This window comes from Calidris pugnax, unplaced genomic scaffold (genome assembly GCF_001431845.1).
Source record: "Calidris pugnax isolate Ruff unplaced genomic scaffold, ASM143184v1 scaffold335, whole genome shotgun sequence".
NCBI classification, from domain to species: domain Eukaryota; kingdom Metazoa; phylum Chordata; class Aves; order Charadriiformes; family Scolopacidae; genus Calidris; species Calidris pugnax.
The window spans coordinates 116,643-127,314 of NW_015091148.1; the positions used below are offsets into that span (position 1 = coordinate 116,643).

Below are 10,672 nucleotides of genomic sequence, written 5' to 3' on the forward strand. Positions count from 1 at the left end.
GGGGGAGGGCTGCCATGGGGTGACCCCGAGGGACGGGGACACAGGGAACACAGAGGGCACACGTGCAGGTGTGTGCACACAAGTGTGGCCCCCCTCCCTCCTGCTGCGAGCCCCCCCCTCCCCTGTGCAGCCACCCCCTGTCCCCAGGATGCTCTTTTTTGGTACTTTGCTGTGACTTTTATTAAAGGAGAGAAAAGCAGCGGGTCTGTCCCTTATGGCCGAATCCAACTGGGGTGGGGCACCCCGGGGTGGGGGGACATGGTGTCACTGGTGTCACCCCTGTCACATCTGCCCCCCCACCCCCCGGCCTGCTCCCACCTGATCCCTGTGGGGTTTTTTGTCTGCAAAAGAGTTTTGTACCAGTTTGGTGCCTGGAGGGTGTTTGTGGGGCTGCGGAGGGGGTGTGTGTGAGGGGGTGTGTGTGTGCACACGTGTTTGCATGTACGTGTGTGTGTACACGTGTGTGCACACGTGGCTGTATTTGGGGTTGGTGGTTATGGGTGCTGAGTGGGGTTCTGGTGTTGGGGGGTCGGTGTGTGTGTGTGTGGGGGGGGTGTCCCTGTGCGTGTGTGTCGTTGCACACACAGGCTCTTACGTGGTGCTGCCGGGAGAGGTCAGCAGAGCTGCAGGCACCAGGGCTGGGAGGCGGGGGGGGACGTGCACACGCGTGGCGGGGGGGAGTGTTAAGGGGGATGTGTGTGGGGCGTGGGTAAGGGTGTGCAAGTGTGTGTTTGCACGGCTGTGTGTGCAGTTCCCTTGTGCACGTGTGCATGTGCTTCCTTGCACAAGTGTGGGTTTGCACGCATTTGCAGTGCTGGGTGCTGCACACACACAGGTGTGTGTGTGCAGCACCCAGCACTGCACACCCTTCACCCCATGTACGCACGTGTGCACCACCCACATGCGTGTGCGTGTACACCCTGCCAGCCGGGGGCCTGGCATGTGTCCCAGCGCTGCCACCAAGGGGTTAAGCTGGGGGGGCAGACATGCCCGCCCCCGGGACCCTGTTCTGTTTGCTCCCCCCACAGCTGTGAGCTGCTGTGGCCATACTGTGCCATGGCTATAAGGGGCCGTGGCTGTAAGTGGCTGTGGCTATAAGGGACTGTAGCTATAAGGTGCCATGGCTACAAGGTGATGTGGCTATAAACTGCCGTGGCTATAGGGTGCCGTGGCTATAGGGTGATCTGGCTATAAGCTGCAGTGGCCATAGGGTGATGTGACTGTAAAGTGCCGTGGCTATAAGGGGCTATGGCTATAATTTCCTATGGCTTTAAGTTGTGGCTATAAGCTGCTGCGGCTATAAGGTGGCATGTCTATAGGGTGATGTGACTATAAGCTACTGTGGCTATAAGGTGCTGTGACTATAGGGTGCTATGGCTATAAGGTGCCATGGCTACAGGGTGGTGTGACTAGAAGGTGCTGTGGCTATAGAGTGCCGTGGCTATAAGTGGCGATAGCTGTAAGGTGCCGTGGCTATAGAGTGCTGTGGTTATAAGGGGCCATGCTATAAGTGGCTGTATCTATAAGGTGCCATGGCTATAAAGTGCTGTGGCTATAAGCTCCTGTGGCTCTAAGCTGCAGTGTCTATAAGCTGCCGCGGCTACAAGGCGGCGTGTCTATAATCTGCTCTCTCCATAAGCTGCCGTGTCTATAAACTGCCGTGTATATAAGGTGCTCGGCTATAAGGTGCTGGGCTATAAGTTGCTGGGGCTGACGGTGCAGTGTCTCCGAGGTGCTGTGCACGGTGGGAGCCATGTGGGCCACGCTGCTGCTGCTGCTGCTGGCCCTGGGCACACTGGCCCTGGGGTTGGTGGCCCACCGGCTCTTAGCCCCGGCTGACAACCCCTTTGCCAGGCCACCCCCGGGGCCACCCCGGCCGCTGGTGACGGACCCGCGCGCCCGCGACAAGGTCCTCAAACGGGGTGAGTCCTGGGTGCCGTCTCTGTCCATCTGTCCCTCCGCACACCCCCACCCCTCCATGCGAAGTATGTGTGTGGGGGTTGCTGAGGCACACGCGTGTGCGCAGGGTTCAGCGCCCACCGGGTGCCACCGGAGCTGGACGCCGTGGTCATCGGCAGCGGCATGGGGGGGCTGGCGGCGGCGGGAACACTGGCCAAGGTGGGCAAGCGGGTGCTGGTGCTGGAGCAGCATGACCAGGCTGGGGGGTGCTGCCACACCTTTCAGGAGCGGGGCATCGAGTTCGACGTGGGTAAGGACCCCCCCCGGCACTCCCACCTTGGCACCCTGGCACTCCTGGCACCCTGGTACTCTGATACCCCCACCTCAGCACCCTGGCACCCCGTTACCCCCAACTCGGCACCCCGGTACCCCCACCTCAGCACTCTGGCACCCCAGTATCCCTGGTACCTCCAGTGCCCTGGTACCTGCACCTTGGGCACCCTGGCACCCCCACTACCCTGGTACCCCCACCTCATGTTAGTGCATGCAGGCAGCATGCAGGTGTGTGCAGGCAGCGTGTGAGTGTGTACAGGCAGTGTGTGGCTGTGTGTAGGTAGTGTGCAGGCATGTGCAGACAGCATGCAGGCATGTGCAAGTAGTGTGTGTTAGTGCATGCAGGCAGCATGCAGGCAGTGTGCGAGTGTGTGCAGACAGCATGTTTCTGTGTGTGCAGGCAGCATGTGTGTATATAATGAGTGCTTGTAACGCATGTGCAGTTTGCATGCGTGTGTGTGTGCAATGTTTGCGTGCAATGCAACTGCTCTTCACATGCAGTGCGTGCTCTGTTTGCATGCAGTGTGTGTGTGTGCGGTGCATGCGTACAGTGTACATGTGCAGTGCGTACGTGCAGTGTGTGTAGTGTGTGTGCAGTCCATGCATGCAGTGTGTGTGTAGTGTGCACGCAGTGTGTGCAGTCCATGCATGCAGTGTGTGTGCTGTGCATCCATGGAGTGTGTGTGTGCGCGCAGTGTGTGTGCAGTGCGTGCAGTGTGCATGCAGTGCGTGTGTGTATGTGGTGCATGCATGCAGTGTGTGTGTGTAGTGTGTCAGTAGTGTGCGTGCAGTGTGTGTGCAGTGTATGCATGCAGTGTGCATGCGTACAGTGTGCATGCAGTGTGTACGTGCAGTGCATGTGCATTGTGTGTGTGCAGTGTGTGTGTGGTGCATGTGTGCAGTGTGTGTGCAGCGTGCGTGTGCATGCCATGCTCCCCGCCTGGGGCCACCCCACCGCCTCTCCCCCTGACCCACAGCAGACAAAGGTTAAACCCTTAATTCCCCCCCACCTGCCACCCTGGGGGGCTCCTGCCACGTGTCCCCACGGTGGGGGACAGTCCTGTCCCCAGCCCCCCATCCGCCTGACATCCCCCCCCACCCCCGGGGGACCCACAGGCATCCACTACGTGGGGCAGATGCACGAGGGCAGCATGCTGCGTGTGGCGCTGGACCAGCTGACGGACGGGCAGCTCTGCTGGCAGCGCCTGCCCGACCCCTACGACGAGGTGACCCTGGGTCCTCGGCGCTACCACCTCCGCGCTGGCAAGTTGGCCTTCGCCACTGCCCTGGAGGAGCAGTTCCCCGCCGAGAAGGCGGCCATCAAGGAGTTCATGAGGCTCTCCAAGGTGGGAGGACACCCTCCTGCGGGTGGTGGCACATCCCCAGGTTGTGGGGTTGGAGCTGGGCGGCTTGGGATGTGGGTGTGGAGATGGCGGTGGTGGCACTTGGTGGGTCTGCGTGGGGATGTGGGCGATGCGGGTGATGGTCATGATGGGGAAGGGGCAGTAGAACACTGGGGACAAGGGTAATGGGCATGGAGGGGCCATGGGTGAGGGTCATAGTGGGCACAAAAATGATGGGCATGTTGGGGACAAGTGTGATGATCATAGTGGGGAAGGAGCAGTGGGAACATTGGGGACAATGGTGGGGACACAAGTGATGGGCATGCTGGGGACAAGTGATGATGGTCATGGTGGGGACAGGGGTGATGGGCGTGGTGGGGACAAGTGATGGAGGTGGTGGGGACACGGGTGGTGGGCTTGGTAGAGCTGGGTGCTGGTGAACATGGGTGGTGCTAGGGTCAAGGCAGCGACAGTTCTGAGGACGTAGTGGTGGCAGTGGTGGGGCGGTGGCAGTTGGTGACACAGGGTCGGTTCCGGTGCAGATGGCCTCCCGTCACGTGGCACTGCTGGCGGTCCTGAAGATGGTGCCGCGGTGGTTGGCCACCTTCCTGGTCCGCACCGGCCTCATCTACTGCATCTCGCCCGTCTTCCGCATGGCGGCCACCAGCCACAGCGAGGCCGTGGCCCAGCTGACGACTGACCGTGATCTGCGTGCCCTGCTCAGCTACCTCTTCTACGGTCAGGGGGCCATTGCGATAAGGAGGGGGCTGTCGCGATAGGGAGGGGGCTGTTCCAGTAGAGGAGGATCATGTTGTGATAGGGGAGGGCACCGCCATGGTAGGGGAGGGCACCATGGTGATGGAGGAGGGCTGTATTGCCATAAAGGGGCTGTGTCGTGATAGGGGAGGGCCATGTCCTGATAAAAGAGGGCCATATCATGATAGGTGGTGGCACCATCACGATAGGGGAGGGCTGTATCATGATGAGGAGAGCGGTGTCATGACAGTGGAGGCCATGTCACGATAGAGGGGGGCTGTATCATGATAGGGGATGGCCGTATCATGGTGAGGAGGGCCATATCGCGACAGTGGAGGCCATGTCACGATAGAGGAGGGCTGCCCTGTGCTGGGCTGGGGGCTGACTGTGTCTGTTCCCCCTGCCCGCCTCCATTGTCCCCGGTGTCCCTAGGCACGGCCCCACGGGACTCCAGCTTCATGGTGAACGTGCTGATGGTGCACCACTACCAGCGGGGGGCCTGGTACCCGCGGGGGGGGGCCAGTGAGATCGCCTTCCACATCGCGCCCCTCATCGGGCGCGCGGGGGGGGCTGTGCTGGTGCGCGCCCCCGTCACCCGCATCCTCGTCTCCTCCGCTGGCACTGCCGTGGGTGAGCCCTGACCCCCCCACCTCGCGGGGGGGGACACACGTGATGGGGACAGGGCAGGGGTGCCCTGTGCCCTGCCCCCCTCCACCTCTCACCCTCCCCTGTGCCTCCCAGGGGTGGTGGTGCAGAAGGGGCCGAGCGAGGAGGAGGTGGAGATCTTCGCGCCCCTGGTCATCTCCGATGCCGGCGTCTTCAACACCTTCAGCAAGCTCCTCCCCCCCCCGCTCCGCAGCCACCCAGGTACCATGTCCCACTGTCCCTGCTGTCCCCAGCATCACCAGTGTCCCCAGAATCCCTGCATCCTCATGTCCCCAACATCCCTATGTCCCTGGTGTCCCTAGTGTCCCCATCATCTGTGTGTCCCCAGCATCACTATGTCCCCATATCCCCAGCATCCCTGGAGTCCCTGCATCCCCATGTCCCCAAGACCTCCATGTCCTCATGTCCCTGGTGTCCCAAGTATCCCTGTGTCCCCAGCATCCCTATGTCCCCAGCACCCCCATGTTCCTGACATCCCCATATGCCTGGTGTCTCCAGTGTCCCCAGCATCCCTGCATCCACAGTGTCCCCAGCATCCTCTCATACCTGATGTCCCCAGCATCCTCTCGCACCTGGTATCCCCATGACCCTGGTGTCCCCAGCATCCCTGATGTCCTTGCCATCCCCACATTCCCAGCACGCCTGTGTCCCTGGCATCACCAGTGTTCCCAGTGTCCCCACAGCCCCAATGTTCCCAAGCCTCCCCACAGCCCCAGCATCCCCATGTCCCTGTCATCCCCGGCATCCCCTCTGCAAGGACGGGACATCATCCCCGTGTCCCCACTGGTGTCCCCACAGGTGTGCGCTCCCGCCTGGCCATGGTGCGGCACGGCATGGGGTCCTTCCTGGTGTTCGTGGGGCTACGGGGCAGCGCGGCCGAGCTGGCCCTGCCAGCCACCAACTTCTGGATCTACCCCCACAATGACCTGGATGGCATGTAAGGGACCCCCGGGCACCCTGGGGTGGGGTGGGTGCACAGTGGGTGGGGTGGGAGGATGGTGGGATTGGGTAGACGGTGGGTGCATGATGGGTGGGTTGGATGGTTGGTGAGCGCACGATTGGTGGGTTGCATGGTTGGTGGTTACACGATGGATGGGTTTGGTGCATGGTGGGTGCATGTCAGGTGGGTTGGGTGGATGGTGGGTGCACAATGGTTGGGTTTGGTGGACAGTGGGTGCAAAATGGGTGGGTTTGGTGGGTGGTGAGTGCATGGTGGGTGGGGTGGGTGCATGGTGGCTGCATGGCACTGCCCGCTCTGCCCACAGGATGACCCACTACGCCTCCCTGAGCCGTGATGACGTCCCCGACAACCTGGCCATGATGTTCATCACCTTTCCCGCTGCCAAGGACCCCACCTACGAGCAGCGGCACCCAGGTATCGGGTGGGGAGGGTTGCTGTGTCCCCCCTCCCTGGCTCTGCAGCCCTGATCTGCTTGGCTTTGTGGGCTCAGAGGCTCCTTAATCCCAGCAGCTGGGATTACGGGGTGGGAAGTGCCACCGATGCCACATTCCGGGTTGACACCGTCACCGGGGTCCCCCCAAAATGGGATATGGGGTTGTCACCAGTTGTCACCCCCCCCTCTCGCAGGCTGGTCGTGCATGACCATCCTGACCATGGCGCGGTACGAGTGGTTCGAGGAGTGGGCTGGGACCCGCGCCAAGCACCGGGGCCCCGATTACCAGCAGTACAAACTGGCCATCGCCCAGCGCCTGGTGGAGCGGGCACTGCAGCGCTTCCCCCACCTCCGTGACAAGGTGATGGGGGTCCCCACGGTGTCCTCCTGCCATGCAGGGTGCCCGGTGGGGAGGGTGAGCGGTGGGGACAGGGTGTTCTGCAGGCATGAGGGGGGTTGTAGGGATGGGATGCCCCGGTGCCCCATGGGGTTGAGGTGCCCCTTTAGAGTTGGGGTGCCCCACAGGGCTGGGTGCCCAGTTGGGACTGGGTGTCCTGAAGGGTTGGGGTGCCCAGTGGGAATAGGGTGCCCTGTAGGGGTGGGATGCCCCATGGGAATGGGGTGCCTTGTGAGATGGGGTGTCCCACAGGGTTGGGGTGCCCCATGGGTGTTGGGCACAGAGTGGACATGGAGGGCAGACTGGGGACTGGGTGCCTAGGTGGGACGGGGTGCCCTGTTGGATGGGGATGCCCTGTGGGGTTGGGGTGCCCTGCAGGGATGTACCCGGAGGGCATGGAGTGCCCTTTGGAGTTGGGGTGCCCAGTGGGGCTGTCCCCAACAACATGGGGTATCCTGTGGATTGGGGTGCCCAGGGGGGACAGGGTGCCCTGCAAAGCCATGGGGCATCACAGCCCCCCTGCCAGGACCTTTTGTGGGGTGGGCATCCCCCAGGTAGGCTTAGACCTCGTGTGGTGGATCCTGCTTGGTGGGATGGGTCTACCTGTGCCCCCATGTGCCCCCGTGGCTTGTGCACCCCCTTGTGCCCTGTGCACCCCTGCGTGTCTTGTGCACCCCGATGTGCCCTGAGCTCCCCTCCCCCCCCCGGTGCCCCTGCCCGGGCAGGTGGAGTTCGTGGAGGCGGCGTCGCCCCTCACCAACCAGCACTACCTGGCGGCTCCCCGCGGGGAGATGTACGGCACCGAGCACGACGTCGGCCGCTTCAGCCCGGCTGTGGTGGCCGCTATGAGAGCCGAGACGCCTGTGAAGAACCTCTACCTGACGGGTAAGGGACCTGTGTCCCCTTGTCCCCTTGTGCCCATGCTCCAGGCTGCAGGCGGTGTCCCCAGGGGCTCCCTGCAGCAGGGGATGGCGTCCCATGGTGGTGGCCAGCTCCCCCATGGTGGTGGCCATGTCCACCCCAGGGGGTGGCTGTGTCCCACCACAGCTTGTCCCCAGGGCAGGACGTGTTCAGCTGTGGGCTGGCGGGGGCCCTGCATGGGGGGCTGATCTGTGCCTCCGCCGTCCTGGGCCGCCTGCTCTACCTGGACCTGCTGCTCCTCAAGAAGAAGATCAAGCGGTGCCAGGGCCGGCAAGTGGCGTGAGCGGCCAGGGACACGGGCCGTGGGGGTGGCCCCGTGCCAGGGAGCGTGGGGCCCACCCAATAAACCCCCACCACCCCCCAGCCTGGGTCTGTCTCTTGGGATGGGAAGGGGATGGAAATAGGACGGGATGAGATGGACTAGGATGGGGATAAAACGAGGATGGGGATGGGATGGGGATAGGGAGAGGGATGGGGAGGAGAATGGGGTGGGATGGAGATGGGAATAAGGATGGGAATGGGAATGGGGATGAGGATGGGAATGGGAAGTGGATGGGGTGGAGATGGCATGGGGATAGGGATAGGGATGGGGTCGGGGATGGGGAGAGGGATGGAAATGGGGTGGGGATGGGAATGGGGTGGGATGGGGGTGGGAATAGGAACGCAGATGGGAATGGGATGGAGATGTGGATAGGGAAGAGGATGGGGATGGGATGAGGATGGAAATAGGGATGGGATAGGGATGGGGACAGGGTGGCAGGGCCCCGTCTCACGCACATGCCCGCCTGGCAAAGTCCAAGCAGTGCCAGGGTGCACTTGCAGTGGGGGGGGCAGTGCAGGCTGCAGACCCCCACCCCCAAATTTTCCCCCTTCTCCCTCTGTACCCCCCAACCCCCAAAACCAGCATAGCAAAGAGCTCTTACACTTTTTAAAACAATAAATACAGAAACCACCACACTCTCCCCTCGCTCCAATGGCGTGGTTTGGGGGGTGTGTGGATCCAGGCATTCAGGAGGGGACATAGATCCAGGTGTCTGGATGGCCCCTCCTGGAGCCATCCAGACACCTGGGTCCATATCCCCCCCCCGCAAGTGAAGGGTAGCTTTGTCACCAGGCTGTCCCCGGTGGGGTGTCACCCCTAGAAGTTGGTCTGGGTGGCAAAGGGGGGCTGACCCCCAGGGCCACGGCCACATTCTGGGCATGGCCCCTGCGGCAGCGGGTAGAGGAAGGGCTTCGCCGTCACCTAAGGGTGAGTGGGGGTCAGTGGGGAGGGGGGCTGTGTGTATGTGGTCAGTGACACCCCCCCCATTCCCAGGATGCTGGGGTCCTCAGGGAACGGAAGGTACCCCCACTTCAGGGTCCTCACTTAGGGTGCATGGGAGCAGGGGAGGGGACATGAGAGGGGGCTTGTGGGTCCCCCTAGTGCCCCCATGCTGAACCCCAAAGCCCCATAGCCCCATCACCCCATAGCCCCATCACCTTGTACCCCCATAACTCACCACCCCATACCTCCAGCACCCATCACCCCATACCCCCAGAACCCTGTAAACCCAGCACCCACCACCCTGTAGCCCCACCACCCCATATCCCCAGCACCCCCCACCCATAGCCCACCCACGCCAGGCTCAGCTGGGCACCCAGCACCCACCACCAGGTAGGACGCACCTCACTGTAGGGTGGGGGCTCCAGGCCAATGGGGATGGCCCCGCTGGGTAGACTGGGGAGCGCAGGCATCGGGGACAGCGGGGGGGGCACAGGGCCCTGGGGGTCCACGTAGGGCTGGGGGGGCACAGGTTCTCGGCAGAGCTTGCGGCAGAGGTAGAAGACCATGATGAGGAAGGTGATGGCTATGAAGATGATGATGATGAGGAAGAACATGATCCTGGGGACACCGAGAGGCGTGTGCTGGGGGCTGGCAGATCCCCCCTCCCTGACACCTTGGGGTGCTTGTGTTCATTCCTCGAAAACCCCTCCAGCCCCGTTCCCACACCCGCAGGGGTCTCTCCCAGCGCCCCGATCCACAGCTCCCCTCACCAGGGACTCTTCCTGGGCATGACACCCTCTGAGGGGTGAGCTCTGTGTCCCCACCCCCCCTGCCAACGAACCCAGGTGCTCTGGCACCCCCCGGTGCCGCTGTGCCACCCTCCTTGTCACAGCCGGACTCTGGACCCGGGTGCCCCGGGCACCCCACTCCCTGCACCCAGCACCCAGCTGCCCTTTGTACCCTCCCTGCCCCACGGTGGACTTTGCCCTGGGTGGGGGCTCAGGGCGAGCCCCCCCTCCACCTCCCTTTCCACCCCAGAGGGGCAATTTGAGGTGAGTTGGGCCACTTTGAGGGCTTTTTCAGGGGTGGCACCATGGCAAAGGGTGCTGGCACCCTGCTGTGGGGTGCTGCCCGCCAGACTGGGGTTGGGGAGCAAAAGTTATCCCGCTACTGGGATGGGGGGTCCCCAAGGTGCAGGGGGGGGCTCTGGCCTGGTCTGTCTGTCCTCTGGTGCGGCACATGGGGGTGTTCATGGCCCCCCCTGGGGTGTCCTGCTGCCAGCCCAGATGCCTGGGTTCCTTGGTAATGAGGGTCCCACACTGGGGAGGGTTGTGCAATAGAGTCCCCAGGGACTGGGTGCTTCTGATGTCTCCCTGGGGGTGGGATAGAGGATGGGAGGGGGCCCTCATTCCACCATCCCTGCCCTGGCTCCTCTCCTTCCTCCAGCCCGCCATCTCTCCTCCATCTCCCCTTCATCCCTTCTCCTTTCCCCCTCCATCTCCCCTTCATCCCCCCTCTATCCTCCTTCTGTCCCCTCTCCATACCCTCTTCATTCCCCCTCCATCCCTCCTCTGTCCATCCCCCCTCCTCTGGTCCGTCCCTCAGTCCATCCCTCTCTTCTCAGGCCCTCCCAGCCCTCCCCCACCCCTCCTTCCATCCCTCCCTCCTTCCCCCATTTCGGGGCCCTTGAGGCGGGGGG

At 62.9% G+C, this 10,672-nt stretch overlaps 1 protein-coding gene across 3 annotated transcripts; it reads left to right on the forward strand.

Moving 5' to 3' along the window:
- Nucleotides 1–723: 723 nt before the first annotated feature.
- Nucleotides 724–8,144, forward strand: LOC106897955 (putative all-trans-retinol 13,14-reductase). 3 transcript variants are annotated; one of them, XM_014958961.1, is made up of 11 exons: nt 724–1,922; nt 2,027–2,209; nt 3,349–3,578; nt 4,118–4,313; nt 4,764–4,961; nt 5,073–5,198; nt 5,796–5,934; nt 6,263–6,372; nt 6,586–6,752; nt 7,514–7,673; nt 7,813–8,144. In XM_014958961.1, the coding sequence occupies exons 1-11, from the start codon at nt 1,754–1,756 to the stop codon at nt 8,121–8,123; spliced, it is 1,989 nt and encodes a 662-aa protein (XP_014814447.1). In that variant the 5' UTR covers nt 724–1,753; the 3' UTR covers nt 8,124–8,144. The 3 variants fall into 3 exon arrangements, with proteins under 3 accessions (XP_014814447.1, XP_014814448.1, XP_014814449.1); XM_014958962.1 differs by having other exon boundaries at nt 7,847–8,135; XM_014958963.1 differs by having other exon boundaries at nt 7,836–8,016.
- Nucleotides 8,145–10,672: the final 2,528 nt, after the last annotated feature.